Source organism: Vulpes vulpes, chromosome 8 (assembly GCF_048418805.1).
Source record: "Vulpes vulpes isolate BD-2025 chromosome 8, VulVul3, whole genome shotgun sequence".
In the NCBI taxonomy this organism is placed as follows: Eukaryota; Metazoa; Chordata; class Mammalia; order Carnivora; family Canidae; genus Vulpes; species Vulpes vulpes.
The window spans coordinates 105,000,224-105,021,452 of NC_132787.1; the positions used below are offsets into that span (position 1 = coordinate 105,000,224).

Here is a 21,229-nt window from a genome sequence, read left to right on the forward strand (position 1 = left end):
ATTTGGGAAACCTGTTTGGCAGTATTAAAGTTGAGCACGTGTACATTCTGTGGCAAAGCAATTCTACCCCTAGCTACATATCCCCAAAAGAAATGTGCATGATGTCCAGGGAAAGACATGGATTTGAATGTTCTTAGCAACACTATTTGTAAAAGCCTCAAGCTGGAAACTACACAAACGCCATTAATGGTAAGAAAATTTTGATATAGTCTCATAATTGAACATTTTATAGCAAGGAAGTGAATGCTCTGCCTGCAACGACATGAATGAGTCTTCAAAACATCATGTTAAAAGAAAGCAGACAGATGCAAAAGAGAATGATTCCAGGTATATAAAGTACAAAACTCAAGCAACTCAGCACCAAGTTCTATAGAGTGAGAAGCCAGGGTAGTGACTACTCTGGAGTCGGGGAGGTAACGAAGGGAGTGAGCATCAGGGTGGAGCTTCAGGGGTGCTAGTAATGTTTCTCCATCTAGGGACTGGTTCAGGTTGTGAAAATTCATCAACTATGTACATTTGTGATATGCTTACTTTTCTGTGATCTACTTTACCTCAAAAAGTGGCAAGGAAGGAAAGATAATGGTAGGTAAAGGTAAGTAAAACCATGTTGTGTAATAGAAATACTTCATACATCACTTTGTAGGAGAAATAATCTAACTGGCCTATTCAGAATTGGGAACACCCTTAGAAGTTTATGGTCCAACTTTACAAAATCCCTAGCAGGCAGATGTCTGACCCCCTCTTACAAATCTCCAGGGACAGGAACTCAATACCTTCCCCAAAGGTAGTCTATTTCACTGTTAATGGGTTTAATCATTAGAAAGTTCATCTGTATTCTAAGAAAAATTTTTCCCAATTTGAGCTAATAGTCAATTAAAATTCCCCAAGTTGGGATCCCTGGGTGGCGCAGCGGTTTAGCGCCTGCCTTTGGCCCAGGGCACGATCCTGGAGACCCGGGATCGAATCCCACATCGGGCTCCCGGTGCATGGAGCCTGCTTCTCCCTCTGCCTGTGTCTCTGCCTCTCTCTCTGTGACTATCATACATAAATAAAAAAATAAAAAAAATAAAAAAAATAAAATTCCCCAAGTTGCTTGTGAAAGTACCACTGTTAAATCATGTCTTGCCCATCTTCTAAATGTGTGAGTGTTTTTGGGAGCCAACTAAAGGAATAAATATTTCTCTGCTAAATTTTACTTTGCAAATTCAGCTCATATGCAATTGTAAAGCACAAGGAAATGCTTTATAATGGTACTGGGATATGCTTATAGAAAACAATTACACTGTTAATTTCTAGAAAGTATAAGTGTGCTTGATTTTACTTTGCCTGAAGCTACAATCTCATTTGTATTTATTTTGCATTTATTTTGATATCACTATTTCAATATCTAAACTTCCAAGTTTTATTAGAAAAAAAGGCCTTTGGTTTATGCTGTATTATTAACAAATCATCAACCTGTAGCTGAAGACTACAAAATAAATTTCTGTCAATCCAAAGTAACAATGTTGCCTTTTAAGTTTTTTTAAAATGTTGAGATGGAATAATTCTACTTGTACACTCAAGTACTATAAACTGTATTCTAATCTGTACTCTAATCTGTGAATTTAAGAGAGAAAAAAAGGAAAAATTCTCAGTGACCTTTGGGAGGAAGTAGTCTTTTTTCTCTATAAAATGACCTCATTTAGAATGTTGCTTCATTTTGCACAAGATCTGAAGCATCTTCTCAAGATAATTTTAACATTACTGACAAGATTTATGGCAACTAATCCTTTCAATTAATGCAGGTAGGAGACATAATTAAGCACTTTTATCTGCAAACAAAATAAGCACCAGAGCAGTGAATGTTTCCCTTAGAAAAATAATCATCTCAAAAAATCAATTTAATGTATGAATTCATGGACTAGTAATTGTAAGGAATGAAAAGGAATTGTAGTAAATGAAAAGGAATCTGTTAAGCCACAAAGATTTAATGTATTTTCAAATGTCCACCCAAAAAGCTGATATGTCAAACTAAGTATCTGGTGAAAAATAGGCTACCATTCTTTCACGTGTGAACTGAAGATAAAATAATTATTAACAATGAAGGTCTATAGATTTATATTATAGTTTACAATAGGTTCTAGATTCTCGTAGTCTCAAGTCAGTATGGTAGACTTCACTTTCAACATTTTCATTTATTCTAAACGGAATTTTCCTTTTTGAATAACGCTGAAAACTTTTTTTTTTAAGTGCCTACAGAGTTTTCAATATCATTCTTATTTTTTTTTACCAATCTTCAATCATTGTTCTGCATATAAGTTGTTTCCAATTTATAAATAACTATAAATAACCCCATGATGAATGTATTCTAGCAACACTTAAATTTGATTATAAAAACAATACATGATTACAGAAAATTTTCGAAATATAAAATACTATAATAAAGACAATAAAAATTGCTCCTAACTTAGAGAAAGCCATTGTTAGCATATTGAAGACTTTTCTCTCAGCTGTTTGGGGCATATCCACATTTATAACACTGGGATTTCAATTCAGCAGCCTCTTTGACACCTCCACTAGAATATCTTTCCACTATGTCAAATGTACATGTTCCAAACTGAGTTTTTCATCTTCCATACCCCTGAATCTTATCCCTCCATCAGAGTTCCTTACCCTGTCACAAAACCCAAACATTTAGGAATCATGCTTGGCAGCTCCATTTCCTTGCAAACCATATGCACATGCACTGTTTACCTCAAAGCTGAGTCTAGAATGAGGCTATTTCTTATCACATCCACAATTGTTTCCTACACTAAGCCTCCAGAGTGGACTCCCAACCAAACAGTATCCACATATCTGCTTTTGCCACTTTGAAGCTACCAGCAAGAGTGATATTTCAAAATGCAAATCTGATATGTCACTCCTCTACTAAAATCTAATCATTTATCTTGCTCTTAGGCTAAGCTCCCATCTGTCTGAGAACCTTTGTACAAACCAAGTTAGATGTAAATGGCTTTATCTCCTACATTTTCACCTAAAATTATATTTTGTATAATTTTCTAATGTCATGAGATAGCCTTTGAAAACATAATTTTTAGTGGCTTAAAAATATTTCCCTCTATGAACCCATCACTTCCTTATTATTGGGCACCTATGTTAGATATACATTACATACATACATATTAAACAGCTATTAAAAAGTGTTTTCACAGGCTGTTCCATGACTTAGGAAAATACTCATAGTGCAATACTGAGTTTTAAAAAGCAAGAGAGAAGTTTGTAGATAGTCTTGAAGTCTAATTTTGCAATTATGTACATTAAATAAGACAATCAAATATAACAAATATTAATGGCACCTAGGAGAAATTGGATTGTGGGTGATTTTTATTTCCTTCTTTATACATCTCACTGTTTTCTACATTTTTAAAATCACTCTGAATATATTTCTTTTGTAAGAAAAAATAAATATTCAAAAACACAGTGGTCTAAAAAATTACACATAGAATTACCATATGATATAGCAATTGTGTTTCTGTGTAGATGCCCAAAACAACTGAAAGGGACTCTAACAGATATTTGCACACTAATGTTCATAGCAGCATTATTCACTATAGCCAAAGGTGAAAACAACCGAAGTGTCCAAGGATGAATAAACAAAATGTAGTATATACATAAAATGGAATATTATTTAGACTTAAAAAGAAATTTTCATTTCTGACACATGCTATAACACGGATAAACCTTAAAAACATTATCCCATGTGAAATAAGTCAGATATAAAAAGACAAATATTGTATTATTTCACTTACATGAAGTACTAAAATATCTACCAAATCTCTTGCTCTGGGTCTCCTTATACAGGAACTATTACTTAATGGTTCTAGTGCAATACCAAAAGGGATGGTCTTTTTACCGCCTCAAATGAGGGAAGAGTCGGAACTGAACATGACCACTGGATGCCATTCCTGACCCAGAGGACATCATCAAAAGAACCAAAATGCTACCCTTAGCTTCCAAAACACTTGAAGTGGTGGCCCAACTGTCTTTAGAGGGCTTGGCTATGAGCCAACCAATGTATACATCTGCTCCAATTCCAACGAAGACAGGCTAATTTGTGGGGCCTGCATTGCTAGTGCAGCAGAGTACCTAACCTCGGGCAGGAGACTGGGAGCACTGTTACATAGTACTGTTTTACAGAATAAGACCACAATGAAGCTTTTTTGTTCCTATCCCATTGTCCTCAGCCCACAGAGTTGAATCAGGCTCTCATTTTGACAGGATTCTAAAACATGGATAACCATCATATAATATAGTAAACATTTAATGGCTGGGTTAGTATAGTCTTACTTTGGACTTAGAAAATGCATTCATGTAGAAAACACACCCAAGGAAAGGGTCTCACAGAAGTTGTAGGTATTCATACCGTATTTTCATTTGGTGTATATAATCTCCGGGATATTCAAGCAGAGTAAGAGGACTACCAGAATCCTGTTTTAAACTCTGCAGGTATAGTAAGGTATAATGACATTCTGTTTGATACTGGCCCTTTGGTTATCTAGTCTAATTCTACCTGGAATCTTCTGTGCAACAAGATGGAATAATAACAAAAGAAAGAAAAAGAGAAGACTAGTCTGTACTGTCCAAAGCACCATCTTTAAAAGAAAGAAAAAGAGAAGACTAGTCTGTACTGTCCAAAGCACCATCTTTATCAGAATCACCTGCAAGATACTTGTTAAAAATGCATATTCCAGACTTAATGAATTTCTGACATCCAGTCAAAGAATCTATGCTTTAAACAAGCTCTCCAAGATATTCTTAAATGCACACCTCAAAAATAATAAAACAAAATGCAATGGCTTCCCATCCTCATTTTTCTTGCAGCCTAGAAGAGAGCCTCAGATGGCTTTACTTCACAAGCTTGAAAAGAGAAGTGTGTTCACAAATCCCAGTGATGGTTAGGATATGGTGGGAGGTCAGGGACAAAAGAAAACATCAGCTGGTTTCTATTCATGCTGTCTGGCAGTGGTGACTCTGGAAGGAGGAGTGGGAGTGAGGGAAACTGAGAACACCTGTTCTTATTACACTCACCTCAATTTCCCTAGGGTAGATTTAAACCTGCCAGGTTATTACTCTAACAAAGGTTGCACAAACTATCTGAAGAGCTGCATATAGCCCACAGAGTAAGATGGCAAACAAAGCTAGGGTGAAGTTGGAAGACTCAAAGACCTTCACTTGGAGGTTCTCAGGGAGTAACCGACAGCTCTGGGGCAGTCTTTTTTCTCCTTCAACCGACAGACACCTAGTTTCACAAAGGTGTAAGGCTGCTCCAAGCCAGGATGAATCACCTTGGCAGAGTGCCACTCTGTGGGTTTGGCTAAACCAGCATTACATCTTTTCTTTTTACTCATTCAGAGAGAAGATCAGAATGTTGCTGATCAACATTCAAAATACGGGAGATGTACTTCAGAACGAATTTGCAGTTTCCTCCTTATCCCTTCTTGCTGAGTCTGGTGAGGGATGACGAAATGCCTAACTCTGGAGAGGATTTAGAAACACTGTCAAGGAGCACAGCAGAGTAACATGTATATGACATATTCTCTGTGTAGAAACCAGTCTGTGAGTTTAACATATCTAAAAATAAAATCAATACTGAAAAGATAGAAGTATCTTACTGTAAGTCATCAGCAGAATAAGGAGCACCTGTAATAGAGACACGTGTGTGTCTAGGCTCAGCTTTAGTTCGAGCTGTTTTCTGATTATTTGGGACTGCACAGAGATGGTCCCTGAAAGAGACTACATTTTTACCTTATTCCCCCAGAAACCTGAAAAATTTTTGATAGAAGTAACTGATGCTCTGAATCAGCACCATGCTCCAGAAACTGAAGTCAAAAATAAAACAGCAAAAGAGACTGAAGCAGAGGCAGAAAAAAGAAGGAAGAAGTTATCTTTAAATTAAATAAGTAAATAAGACGAAGAGCCTATCCACCTGGAGTTAGGAATCGGAACTCAGAAAAAGGAGACGGTGTGAAACACTAAAACTTAACTCGCACACCTTAGCCTCTTCTCCTGAGCTTTGCTCTTCAGGGAGAGTAATGGCAGGAAGACTTAAGTGCTCACGGCCTGCTTGGAAAAAGAAAACAAACCACATCAATGCTCTGTATTCTATAGTCCATTCCTCTCGGTTTTAAGTGAGTTCTGTCGGATTTCTTGTCCCTGGGACAGAGGAGCCCACTTAAATACTAAAGAACAACTTAATGGAAAAAAAAGAGGTCACCCAGTATAAAGGTTCAAGGGTCTTTAAAACTCTTTTTGGGAGTAGTGGTTTGTTTTTAAGGTGTGCTCAACTTTCTAGAATAACAAAAACAAAACAAAACCAAACACAGAAGAAAAACAGTCCCCAGCAGCCCACACACAAAACTCCACCAGCATTATCTTCACCGCCATCTCTTAGAACAATTGCACCTTTTGTCATTTCTGGTGGAGGTACAGCTGCTGAAGAAGCCAAGACTTACTGGAGAAAGCGAAGACATGGAAGGAGGGAAGAAAATGCTTCCTTTGTTAACAAAAAGCCATTTCCATTGAAAAGTTTCAACATACTATGGAACAGTGAATGCACTTTTGTGAGCAAAGGCAAAACATACAATGAAGAAAAGCTGCCTGTCAATTAAATAAACAGTCGTTTGAAGATATCTCAAACCTTCCCCCTTTTTCTTGAAAAAAGGAGGGGACAGGAGAGGGGGAATGTGAACTATTACTAGACTTGGCCGGAAATATGTCTAAAAGGTACAGTAAATATGATACATAGGACTTCTGAGGTGATACAAATTCATTTAATTCTAACAGTAAGAAATCACAAGGTTAATATGTTTTTTAAAAGACCACAAAGCTATAATAAATTCTTATAGCATGCATTAAAAACGAAGTGCTTGGGAAAGCATTTTATTGAATTTCACAAATATTCCAGTGAGTTTATTTTCCTTCATGAGGCAATGCCTTGAGACAGGTAAGGACAAGCTAGAGTTTCTGTTACACAACAGCAGGTTCTGGTGATAAACCTGATTACAATACCCTGTCAGAGGTGAACTTCCTGCTTAGCTATTTAAAAAAAAAAAAAAAAGAGTACAGTGCCTCACCCTTGCTTATTCTTATGATTGTTTTGAAGCAGATTCAGCTAAGAAAAAGCTAGTGAATGGTACATGCACCTGTATGCAACCTCCAAACTTAAAACAAGACTTTCTATTATAACAGAAAATTAGTAAGAAATAAAAGTAAAGTCAGAAGTAATGACAAAGTATGTAATATTTATGAAGGAAGAATAAAATGATTTCCACATGTATTATGATTCACAAAAACAGTTCACTTTGCATTTTTAGTCTGCTAGAATTATCTTAATGATTGTAAATTTACCATGTAGTAACATAAAATACTTTTTTATGTTCATAGTTGAGTCTGGAAGTTTGTGGTGAACACATTATTTTATGTGAGCTATAGTCTTGGTCCTGGGGATGAGACTCTTTTAGAAATACATCATCAACTTACACAGACCTTTTGAACAAACACAAATTTACAAACTGATAACCAATTAGGACTTGTCAACTAGATGGGAAATTGCAATTTGTTATGGGCCCACAAATGAGAGCTGGGAAAAACCTATTGGAGTCCACCTTAAGATGTCTGTTGTCTAAATATTCTCCTGACTGCTGCTTAGCTATATTCAAATTTCACATATCTGTACTAACGAAGATTAAAAGTTAGTATCCAGAAAAGCGCATGATCCCCGAATAATCTCTACTTTATTTTGGAAGGGTTATGCAATTATTTTTGCAGACTGACTTCTGTCATTATCCAGTTTTCTTTAGGCTAGTGTAAAACCTATCACTCCATCTCTCTTCTCCTGGGAAATAGAGATGAGGGGAGACCTGGGCTGAGCATGCTGGGTCCTGCGGATACTGGCCAAGGATCAAACTAATTAACAGATAATCCACATGAAATCACCAGTTTCACATAGCAGATATGAAGTATAATTTTCCCAAAAGAAGTATCCTCAGCGTAGCCTCACATACGTATTTTCTGACCAGAGTAATATATTACTGGTTTCAGTATGTTGGTGAACAGTACAAATTAACTGATGAGATGATTTCTCTCACACACTGGTTTTCATGAGTGATACTGACACACCCATAACTTGCATTTTTCAATGTCCTTGTTTATACATCGAAGTCATGTCCCTTAAATACTTATTGCTAAAATATCAGTAGAATGATTTTTTTTCATCAAATGCCACTATCTAATGGCCTCCTCATATTTTATGTAATAAATACATCTGAAAGTTTCCTAATAGATGAATTTGAAATCTCCTGAAAATAAAGCATTTGAATGTATTCTGTTTTTTAGCTATTTTTTTTTTAAGATTTTATTTTATTCATGAGAGACACTCACAGAGAGAGAGAGAGAGAGAGAGAGGCAGAGACACAGGCAGAGGGAGAAGCAGGCTCCATGCAAGGAGCCTGATGCGGGACTCAATTCCCGGTCTCCAGGATCACTCCCTGGGCTGCAGGCTGCACTAAACCGCTGCACCACTGGGGCTGCCCCTGTTTTTTAGCTATTTCAAATCACTTAATCAATAAACACAGACTGAATCCTTACCATATATTCAGAATTATATTAGGTCTTATGGATAAAAAATAGAAGCATTAAATATAGTTCAAAGAGTAGTCGAGGATGCAGAACATAGACAAACCCATGCACCACATATTGCATGTTACTTCTATTTTAGAAACTCTATTTGGACAACATCTTCTAGTTGCCTTTACAGTCTTGAAAAATATAAAAGAATACATGTAACATATCTGTAATCTTGAAGCATGGTAATAAAATAAATACCCATGAATCCACTACCTGACTTAAGAACTAGAACACTGGATCCCTGGGTGGCTCAGCTGTTTAGCGCCTGCCTTTGGCCCAGGGCGCGATCCTAGAGTCCCGGGATCGAGTCCCACGTCGGGCTCTCGGCATGGAGCCTGCTTCTCCCTCCTCCTGTGTCTCTGCCTCTCTCTCTGTCTATCATAAACAAATAAATCTTAAAAAAAAAAAAAAAAAAAAAAACTAGAACACTACCAACACTGCTGCATCTACCAGTAACCTCCTTCCCTACCCTTCCCTCTGCTTCCCCTCCTTTTACATGTATGACTAGTATCCTGAATTTTGCTCATCACAAACTTACGTTTTAAAAAATACTATCATTCACGGGCAGCCCAGGTGGCTCAGCGGTTTAGCGCCGCCTTCAGTCCAGGGCGTGATCCTGGAGACCTGGGATCGAGTCCCATGTGGGGCTCCATGCATGGAGCCTGCTTCTCCCTCTGCCTGTGTCTCTGCCTCTCTCTCTCTGTCTCTCATGAATAAATAAACATCTTAAAAAAAAAAAAAAGATCCCCAACTTACTTAAAAAAAAAATACTATCATACACTAAACATACCGAAAAAAATATACTTATTTTACCTTCTTTTTGAGCTGAATACAAACGGCAACATACTGTGTATGTATAGTTTGTGAATATTGCCATTTATACTCAATAGAATGTTTTTTAGATTCATTTTGCTTGTGGCTGTAGCTGTAGCTGTTTAATATACTAGCATCTGAATGTCACATTTTATCCATTTTCCTGTTGACAGACATTTAGATGGCTTGTTTGCTTTGTTTTTTTTCATTACCTAGCTGCCTTCTTTAGCCTTTTATCACCAAATACAAAACTCCATCAATAAAGAACTAGTTAAGTAAACTATGGCATATTGTATAGTGCAGTTCTTACAAAAATGAAGAGTTAACTAAATTGTAGTTATATAAGACAGTATCTCTATTCTTAGAAAATATACACTAAAAAATTTAGGGGTAATGAGCCATGATAAATGTAACTTACCCTCAATGATTCAGAAATAGAATTGTGCAGATAGATAGACCAATAGACAGGCAATGAGAATTGCACAAATGATAAAACAAAATGGGATAAAATGTTAACAGCAGTTGAATCTGGGTTAAGGAAATATGGCTGTCCTTTGTACTATTTTCATTTTTTGCAACTTTTCTGTAAATCTAAAATTTTTTCAAAATAAAAAGTTTATTTCAAAAAATGGTAAGATATAAGCAGAAAAGGCAAAGTGCAATGGTTATTTTTACCAAGATATAATCTCATATTATTTTTATGTTTATACTTTCTACCAAAATCTCTATAAGAAATCACTCCCTTATCTTACCCTTGTCCCCTCACTCAAGATTAACTTAAAAATAGTTAAAAGATATTATCACTAAGGCAAGTATTTTGTGTAAACAAAAGCCTACAACCATGACCTTCCACTAATATGGTCCAGCAAGGGGAAAATTTTTAAGCAAAGATCAGACTAGTGATAACATTCATTAGTAGAGATTATAGTTTTTTTTTTTAATCCAAGAATGGATGAGTAGTGAGATACTTTAGGCATTCAAGAAAGAATTCTTTTTTAGGTAACACTCCCCTAAAAAACATTTGAATATTGAATCTATTTCTAAATGTCTAAAAATTAGTATTTGGCACTTCCATTTCTGCCCATCAAGGAAACCAACTCCCCACTATAAACAGAGAAGTGGAAAAATTCATGAAATAACAGTTTTAGGCAATGGACAACAGGAAGCATAGGACTATAATCCCTGAAATAAGAGAAGTAAAAGGCCTAGTTTACCGCCTGGAGGCAGCTTCCAAACTGTAGTGCAGGGAGCCAGGGAGTGAAACGGAGCCCTGTGGTCTTGCTGAGTCAAGGAGACAGAGATTGGAGCTCCCAAAAGCTGAGGTGGCTACACTTTGCAGGCAGAGTACCAGCAAGGATAAAGCCACACACAGAGAAAAGGAGATCTGGAGATCTGCAAAGAGATCCTCTCAAGTCTTTGGCTGAGTACTGATCCATGCATGTGTAAGGAAATACCTGAGGCCAAGAAAAAAAAAAAAATCATTGGATTCTTTCCGAGTGAATCCAAACAATTCCCAGAGCTCATACAAGGCACCAGCTGCAGTGGAAAGACTGTGTTAATAACACTGGGGGCACTGGATAAAGCCTTCTGAGGGAACACGCCATAGTAGAAAGGGTAAGTCCCAGAATAAAGGCCCTGGGCCAGCAATGAAACAGCTTTAAAACAAGCTTCTACAGGATCAAACTGATTTCTATGTTACATTACACCAGAACTAAAATTCAGTATTCAACAACATAAAATTCACAATGTCTGCATCCAATCAAAAATTACCAGGCATGAAGAGAAGCAGGAAAACATGACACATAATCAAGAGATAGACCAATCAATAGAAACATACCCAGCAATAACAGACACAATAGCATAAGTAGACAAGAACCTTAAAACATCTGTTAATAAATATTGTCAATGCACTCAAAGAGGTAAAAGAAAACAAACATAATTAGGGAAATGGAAAAAATAAACTAAAATTAAACTTCTAGAAAAGCACAGGATCTGAAATAAGAAATACATGTATTGGGTTTAACAGCAGATTAGACATTGAAAAACTAAAAATCAGTGAAACTGAAAACTTGACTACAGAAACTGTCCAAAACAGAACACACTGAGAAAGAAGATATAAAAAACAAACAAAAAACAGAAGTCTTAGTGAGCTGTGGGCACTATCAAATGGTCTAACATGTAATTGGTATTCCAAAAAAAAAAAAAAGGGGGAAGATAGAAAAAAATATTTGAAGAAGTAATGAATGAAAAATTTCCAAATTTGATGAAAACTATACACCCACAGACAATGAATTCCAAACAGGAAACATAAAAAAAAAAAACCATGCCAAGGTACATCGCAATCCAACTGATGAAAAAGAGTGATAAATAGAAAATTTTAAAAAGCAGCTGGAGGAAAAAAAACACATTACATAGAGAATAGAAAAGATAAGACTGACAGAATAGAAAAGATAAGAATCAGAAATCAGGCAGGCCTATTTCTGACAAGCCCACAGCTAACAGTATATATATACTCAATGATGAAAAGCTAAAAAAAAAAAAAAAACGTTTCCTCTAAGAGCAGGAAAACAAGGATGCCTACTCTCACCACTTTTATTCAAGATAGTATTAGAAGTCCTTGCTAGAACAATTAGGCAGGAAAAAGAAATAAAATGCATCAAATCAGAAAGGAAGAAGTAAAATTGTCTCTATTTGCAGATGACATGGTATTACATCTAGAAAACACTAAAGACTCCACCAAAAAACTATTAGAACTAGTAAAGAAATACAGTAAATTGCAGGATACAAAATCAATATATGAAAATCAGTTGTTTCTATACACTAACATAAAACTATCAGGAAGAGAAATTAAGAAAACAATCCCATTTACAATGGCATCAAAAAGAATTAACAGGCACCTAGGTGGCTTAATTGGTCAAGTGTCTGCCTTTGGCTTAGGTCGTGATCCCAGGTTCCTGGGACTGAGCCCCACATCTCAAGTAAATAAGGTTCCCTGCTCGGTGGGGAGCCTGCTTCTCCCTCTCCTCCCTGCTTGTGCTCTCTCTTGCTATTTCTCTCTCAAATAAATAAATAAAATCTTTAAAAAAAAAAAAAAAAAGAATAAAATACCTAGGAATAAATTTAACCAAGGAGGTAAAAGATCTGTAAACTGAAACCTATAAGGACTGATGAAAGAATTGAAGACACAAATAAATGGAAAGACATTCTGTGCATGTGGATTAGGATTACTACTGTTAAAATGTCCATACTCCCAAAGCAATCTACAGTTCAATGCAATTCCTATCAAAATTCCAATAGCATTCTTCACAGAAGTAAAACAAAACAAAACAAAACAAAAAAACAAAAAATAAAATAAAAAAATAAAAAATAAAAAAAATTTAAAAATAAACAAAAAAACAAAACAAACACACAAAAACATCCCCAAAACCCTAAAATTTGTGTGGAATCACACAAGACCCCAAGTAGGCAAAAACAATCTTGAAAAAGAAGAACAAAGCTGAAGGTATCATACTTTCTGATTTCAAACTATGTAACAAAGCTTTGGTAATCAAAATAGTATGGTAATGGCATAAAAACAGACACATAGATCAAAGAAACAAGAGAGTCCAGAAATAAACCCATGCATATATGGTCAATTGATTTACAACAAAGGAGCTAAGAACATACATAGGGAAAGGATAGTGTCTTCAATAAATGGTGCTGGGGGCAGGGGCACCAGGGAGGCTCAGTCACTTAAGCATTTTTTCTTTGGTTCAGGTCATGATCCTGGAATACTAGGATTGAGCCCTGCACTGGGAATCCCTCCTCAGCAGGGAGTCTGCTTCACCCCTCCCTTCTGCCCTCCTCTGTGTTTGTGCTCTCTTGCTCACTCTCTCAAATAAAAAAATACATAAAATCTTTTTAAAAAAGATTTTAAAAAATCTGCTGGGAAAACTGGACAGCCTCAAGCAAAAGTATGAAACTGGATCACTATTTAACACCATACACAAAAATCAACTCAAAACTGATTAAAGACTTAAATTTAAGACTTAAAACCATAAAACTCCTAGAAGAAAACACAAGAGGTAAGCTTTGACAATGGTCTTAAATAATGAGTTTTTGGATTTGATACCAAAAACAAAGACAACAAGAGCAAAAATAAATAAGCAGGTCTACATCAAACTAAGAAGCTTCTGTACAGCAAAGGTAATCAACAAAATGAAAAGGCAATCTATGGAATGGGAAGAAATATTCACAAATATGGTATTTGATAATGAGTTAATATCCAAATAATATAAAGCACTCACACACCTTCATAGCATTAATACTCCAGTTAAGAATAGAGAAAAAAAAAAGAAAAGAATAGAGGGGGCTGCCTGGGTGGCTCAGTGAGTTGGGCATCTGCATTCAGCTCAGGTCGTGATCTCAGGGGTCTTAGGGTTAAGCACCCTGTTGGCCTCCCTGATCAACGGGAAGCCTACTTCTCCCTTTCCCTCTGCTCCTCCCAGTCACTTGTGCTTGATATCTATCTCAAGTAAATAAAATCTTTAAAAAACATAAAAATAAAAAATGAACAGAGGAACTGAATGGACATTTTCCAAGAAGACATAACAATGACCACCAGGTATATGACTCAATATCACTAATCATTGGGGAAATACAAATCAAAACCACAATGAGATGTCACCTCACACCTGTGAGAATGGCTACCATCAAAAAAACAAGGTAACTGGTGTTGGTGAGATTGTGGAGGAGGAGTAGGATAAAGGAACTCTTGTGCACTGTTAGTGGGAATGTAAATTGGTACAACTATTATGAAAAATAGTATGGAGGTTCCTCAAATTAAAAATGTAGTTACCATATGATCCATCAATCCCATTTCTGGGTATACATCCAAAGGAAACGAAAACAAGATCTCAAAAAGATAACTGCACTTTCATGTTCATTGCAGCATTTTTCACAATAGCCAATATACTGGCTAAGTGTCCATCCACAAATGAATGGATAGAGAAGGTATGAGATAGATACACACACACACACACACACACACAAACACACACACAATATAACATTATTCAGCCACAAGGAAAAAGGAAATCTTGCCATGGCATGGAAGGACCCTGAAAGCATTAAGCTAAGTTGAATAATCTAGAGAAAGACAAATACTTCATGGTATCCTTACATGTCAAATCTTAAACACAACAACACCCCCATCAAACTCATAGAAACAGTGAGAAGAAAAGTGGTTGCCAGGGGGTGGGAGTTGGAGGAACACAGAGAGGTTGGTAAAAGAGTACAAACTTTCAGCTATGGATAAGGTCTGAGGATCCAATGTAAAAACATGGTGACTACAGTTGATAATACTGTACTATGTGATTGAAATCTGCTAGGAAGGTAAAATTTAAAAGACTTCACACACACACACACACACACACACACACACACAAAGACAACTATGTGAGATGATGGATGTGTTAACTCAATGCGGGAATCCTTTCTCGAGCTATATATAGAGCAAATCGCCATGATGTACACTCAAAATACCTGAACATTTTGTCAATTAAACTTCAATAAAGCTGGGAACGAGAAGAGTGGAGAAAGAAAAAAACCAGGCAGGCCTGTAGAAAATGAAACATCTCTTTAAAGTGCTGAAAGAGGGGATCCCTGGGTGGCTCAGCAGTTTGGCGCCTGCCTTTGGCCCAGGGCGCGATCCTGAGTCCCGGGATTGAGTCCCTGAGTCCTGGGATCGAGTCCCGCGTTGGGCTCCCGGCATGGAGCCTGCTTCTCCCTCCTCCTGTGTCTCTGCCTCTCTCTCTATGTCTATCATGAAAAAATAAATAAACAAATCTTTTTTTTAATAAAAAATAAAGTGCTGAAAGAAATTAGGTACAAACCCAGAATTCTGTACTAGTGAAAACATCTTTTCAAAAATGAGGACCAATAAAGACATTTTTAGACCAAGAAATGCCAAAAGAATTCACTGCCAACAGATCTGTACTGTAAGATATATTAAAGGAGTTTTTTAGACAGGAAGAGTGCCAGAAATAGCAAATATGTAGGTAAATACAAAATCATTTTACTCATTTTAATTTCTTAAAAAGATAAATGAATTTTTAAAGCAAAAATAATCCAATGCATTGTGAAAATTATAAAAGATAAAAGTAAAATGTTTAGGGGGACCTGAGTGGCTCAGTTGTTAAGCATCTGACTCTTGATATTGGCTTAAGTTATGATCTTGGGATTGTAAGACAGAACCCCATGCTGGTGCCATACTCAGCGGCAAGGTCTGCTTGGGATTCTTTCCCTCCCCTTCTCCCCGGTCCCCCAGTTCTCTGTCTCCCTCAAATATAAATAAATAATGAAAAAAAAGTAACATGTCTGACACTAGAGGATAGGAGCAAGGAAGTGAAAGTATACTGCTGAAAGGGTCCTACACTAGTATTTGAAGTAGACTGTGATAAGTTAAAGATGAATGTTATAAACTCTAGAGCAATCTCACACACAAAAAAACCCACAGAGGTATAGTTAATATATGGAGTGGAGATAAAATAGAATCATAAAAAAAGTCAATTCAAAAGAAGGCGGGAAAAGAAAAAAAAACCAGAAGACTAGATGGAACAAATAATAGCAGGATGGTATATTTAAACCCAATCATATTTATAATTATATTAAATGCCAATGGTTAAACATATAATTCTAAGGTAGACGATATCAGACTGCATAAAGAAACAGCTGTAATCCTAGGATGCTGGAGATTTTAATATACCCCTCTTGGTAACTAATAGGATGAGTAAAAATTAGTATTTGAATGGTTTCAGAGCAACTATAAAACATGTAAGTAAATATAAAAACCCCATTTTGTTTCTTAATTTACAAAATTTAAGTCTCAAATTATAAAGACCTAGGAGGGGCAGAGAACAGTCTAGATTCAATACCATAGTAAGAACATAGTATTCCAGGCTGACACTCCAAATCACCAGAAATGAATGTGGATATAACTGCAGGCACTCCTTCCCATACTGCCCATAGGAAGGCAAAGCCAATCTTAGCTTAAGACTTAAGCGAGGCTTCTGGGAAATATAAGCCACACTGGCTACAAGAGTAGCAGTCCCATGGTTCTGTGCATTATGTCACTCCTGCAATCATTTCAACATTTGGCAATAGTGGACAAGGTATTGTCTGAAAGGACAAGGTATATATTTTTTGAAATAATTATTTTTATAGAGTGAAATTTGAGTGTCTATGTGAGTATAAAATGAAACCAAATTTCTTAATTCAAAAGAAAATTACTGGTTACCTACCACTCTCAAACATATAAACTCAGCCAAGGAAGCAATATCCTTTGCAAGAAGCTGAATTTATGTAACCAAAATTATAAAACACTGTAATGAGAAGCAAGAGTCATCCATGAACTTCCTGGCACCTCCTTGTAGCAAACTTAGAAATAGGCATATTCAAAGATGTTTTTTTGTTTGTTTATAACAGAGCTCTATTTTTTAAAGATTTATTTATTTATTCATGAAAGAGAGAGAGAGAGGCAGAGACACAGGCAGAGGGAGAAGCAGGCTTCATGCAGGGAGCCTGACGTGAGACCTGATCCCAGGACTCCAGGATCATGCCCTGGGCCAAATGCAGGCTCTAAACCGCTGAGCCACCCAGGGATCCCTATAACAGATCTTTAAAATGCAAATCTTAATTTCCAAAAACAATACATTTTTTTCTTCCAAGTAGCTTGAGGATAACTCTTAATCTTCTCCACAGAGAAAAAGCTTTTCTATCCTGGGACCCAGAAGGAGTGTCCATTTCAATGTCTATCATATACCTCCATTTTGAAGATATTATCTCAAATAATCCTCATGAAAACCCTAATGAAGTAGAGGTTTACCTATTCCCAAATCACATTTTTTCTTAGGCCTGTTCGCTTACTAAAAAACAAAGAAAATGGACCAAGTAATGTCTAAATTTCCCTTCAGCTTTAATATTTTATGATCCCATATAAAAGATTCTAGTGTTTATTCCTGAGAAGCTTACAATTTGGTTAGGGAGTTAAATACAAGTAAGTAATTTCAGGCACCAGCAAAAAGTTCAAATAACCTCAACCAAGCAAAAATTATCAATATAACTTGAGTGGTGAATGGTTCCGAGAAATCAGGCTAAAGCTCAGTTACAGCATAAGATACAGAATGTACTGGAGGCTAAGGGAGAGGAGAGGGAAGGGAAGAGGCAAGGGAGAGAAGGGTAGGCGGAGAATAAGGGAGGGAAAGATAATTTTTTGTTAGCCAAGACTACACTGGGGAGATTAATACAAAAAATGATAACAAATGTAGACACCAAGAATTATTGAACTAAATGTCTTTTCCTTTTATTTTTATTTTTTAAAATATTTTATTTATTTATTCATTAAAGACACACACAGAGAGAGGCAGAGACACAGGCAGAGGGAGGAGCAGGCTCCATGCAGGGAGCCTGATGTGGGACTCGATCCCGGGTCTCCAGGATCATGCCCGGGGCCGAAGGCAGCGCTAAACCACTGAACCACACAGGGACCCGCATGTCTTTTCCTTTTAGCGGAACATTTAAACAAGGCTCAGATGACTAGCTATGACCAATTTTTTAGCAACTAAATTTGAAATTACTAATTAGTGAATTATACAGGTTCTCAAATCAATCACTTAAAAAAAAAAAAACAAACCCTTCTATGTGGCAGTTTTAGGGTAGATTCAGTTATAGTCCAAGGCATGCCCAGGAAATCCAGACACGTCTCACTGAGCATGGGATGCCATTTAAGAAGATGAAAAACCAATCAATCTTGAGTGCAGGCTGATTCTGAAACTAAAAACTTGTGTTTTTCTTTTCCTAGAGGCAAACAGAGTGGCACGGGCACTTTGTACTTTGTAAATACCTCCCTGACTTTCAAGTTCAGCTATCCCACCACATCTCTGACAAATTATTTGGGGTCTGGATGCAGACTAGAAGAACAGGATGTGTCCTCTGTGTCCCCAGTCCTTTAAATATATTATTGCAACCCTCCACAGTTACAGAATGAATAAGTCACCAGGATAAGATGTATAGCATAGGGACTATAGTAGTGATACTGCAGCAGTGTTGTATGGTGACAAATAGCAGCTATGCTTGTGCTGAGCATAGCGAAAATATATAGACATGCTGAATCACTCTGTTACACCTGAAACTAATGTAATGTTGTATGTCAAGTATGTTCAAATTTTAAAAACTAAAATAAAAGATAAATTATCAGAACCCTGTCCAAGCTAAGAAAAAATAGACTAATCTCCCATCTTTCAGGAAGGCTACTCTGGCTCCCTAGCCTGTGCTTCATGACAGAACACACGGCTTGCACGTTGTCACTTCTAGCCTGGACTATCTTTCAGTTGGATCCTCTATACCCTGTCTTTTGGTTCTGGTTGCCATCTCTACCACAGGGCCACCTCTTGGTTTTGGTAACCAGTCTAGAGCCTAGTGAGGGCCCTGAACTCAAGACCTGAGATCAAGACCTGAGCTGAGATCAAGAGTTGGACACTTAACCAACTGAGCCACTCAGGCGCCTCTAAGTCCAGAGCTTCTTTACTATCTCAATAACCTACTTCCACTTCCTGCCCCTGTTCTCCCTGTCCCACCCCTCATTGCTTGGTACAGTCCTACTTTTTTTGTCTCCCTCCAAACCAAGGCTGCCTTGGCCATGCTGGATTATGTTCATTGTGAGAGTACCAGGCAAGTTACCTAATTTCTCTGTGTCTCAGTTTCCTCATCTGCAGAATAAGCATAATAATAATATGTATTTCACAGGGTTGATATTAATAATAGGAGTTTATAAAATATGTAAAACAGGGCCTACCTGAAAAAGCACTACCACTATTATTATTTCTTCTTTGTTTTTATCAGGTTAAGAGGTAGATGCAGCCATACCCACCTTCCCTGTGCTGCCCATGGATGTGGGCCACTGCAAGTGCAAGCGCACATGGAGCTCGTCCCATCATCAATCCTGGCTGTAAAATAAATGAGGACTACATGGAAGCAGCCCTGGGAACCCACCTCCAAACTTGCTTTCTCTCTCTAAATCCATAGAACTGCTCCTGCACGAGTTGTTTTGACAGTGGAGCCATTTCTAGTTTAAAAATCTAATGTTCAAAAAAAAAAAAAAAAATCTAATGTTCCCTACAAATCATTCGTAGTGATCAATACTTTAAATTCAATGCAGATGTAAAATGTTACAGAATGTTGCAGGCTTGTTTATCTGCATTTCCAATCATCCATAACTTCTGGCTCAATGCTTCAAAATTAGTATTTTATATAATTATATTTTCATAGCACCTACTTAAGGGTTTAGAAGAACCAGTGTATAAAGAAGGGCAGAATGGCAGGCAAACAGCCAAAGATGATACAGGAGCAAAAAGCTGCAAGTACTACAGTCCCAAGTCTGGGACCACCAACCCTATGGCCTTGGCATTCATTCTGTCTTCCTGAAGTGTTTGCTCATGTGTAAAACTGGGATGACAGTGAACCACACTTATGCAGAGGTTTAGTAAAGATCACAAATGTCTCTTGAATTAAACTACAAACAACATAAGGCTGTGAAGGTTAGGAGAGCCTATAAAAAATAATTCCCTAAAAAAAATAATAATAATAATTCCTTAAGTGGGCAAACGGTAATATTTAATGTCAATATTTAAGATACTGAAAACTGAATATTTAAGATACTTTGTTCTGATGAAGAACAAAGAGAAGATAATCTTTGAGCACTATAAATAGTGATAAAGACTCATAATAAAAGGACAAAAGTCCTTCCACTGGAGACCTCTGAAAACAGATCTAGAAAAAGACCAACAAGTAAACAACCTATTAAAATAATACCTCTTGAAACAAAAGAATAACTTTCTTCTCTTTTCTCAAAAGCAACATAGTATGCAAATAACAAAAAGCTTTTTTAAAAAATTTGAAATTACGGGGCAGCCCCCGTGGCTCAGTGGTTTAGCGCCGCCTTCAGTCCAGGGCATGATCCTGGAGACCCAGGATCGAGTCCCACGTCGGGCTCCTTGCACAGAGCCTGCTTCTCCCTCTACCTGTGTCTCTGCCTCTCTCTCTGTGTCTCTCGTGAATAAATAAATAAAATCTTTTTAAAAAATTTTTTGAGGGATCCCTGGGTGGCGCAGCGGTTTAGCGCCTGCCTTTGGCCCAAGGCGCGATCCTGGAGACCCGGGATTGAGTCCCATGTCGGGCTCTTGGTGCATGGAGCCTGCTTCTCCCTCTGCCTATGTCTCTGCCTCTCTCTCTCTGTGTGTGTGACTATCATAAATAAATTTAAAAAAATTTTTTTTTGAAATTACCTAAATGTCTCTATAGAAAACTTCTAGGGATCCCTGGGTGGCTCAGCTGTTTAGTGCCTGCCTTTGGCCCAAGGTGTGATCCTGGAGTCCAGGGATCAAGTCCCACATAGAGCTTCCTGTGTGGGACCTGCTTCTCCCTCTGCCTGTGTCTCTGCCTCTCTCTTGTGTCTCTCATGAATAAATAAATAAATAAATCTTAAAAAAAAAAAAAATCTCAACCAAACACCTATTGACAGTGTTCCCACCTCACACCGTAGCTACATGTTCAGGACAACCGAAAGGATTAGAAGAGACTACATGAGGAAAATAAAAAATAATAATTCCACTCCTCATTAAATTATGATTAATGTTCTACATATACACAGAACAAAAACTAGATGCCATTTTCTAAAACTTCCAACACCAAATAATAAGTCAGGAAATAGAAATTA

At 37.0% G+C, this 21,229-nt stretch overlaps 1 protein-coding gene across 10 annotated transcripts in view; it reads right to left on the reverse strand.

The window, feature by feature from the left end:
- Positions 1-21,229, reverse strand: part of TAF1B (TATA-box binding protein associated factor, RNA polymerase I subunit B) — a 67,187-nt gene that overhangs the window by 17,859 nt on the left and 28,099 nt on the right. The window contains exon 1 of one of the 10 annotated variants that reach the window (XM_026009119.2): positions 19,385-19,455. The exons of the other annotated variants lie outside the window; for them this stretch is intronic. Within the exon in view, the coding sequence (XP_025864904.1) occupies positions 19,385-19,402 (18 nt within the window). The 5' untranslated portion in view covers positions 19,403-19,455. Of the gene's footprint in view, positions 1-19,384; positions 19,456-21,229 lie in introns of those variants that run through there. 10 annotated transcript variants of the gene reach the window in all.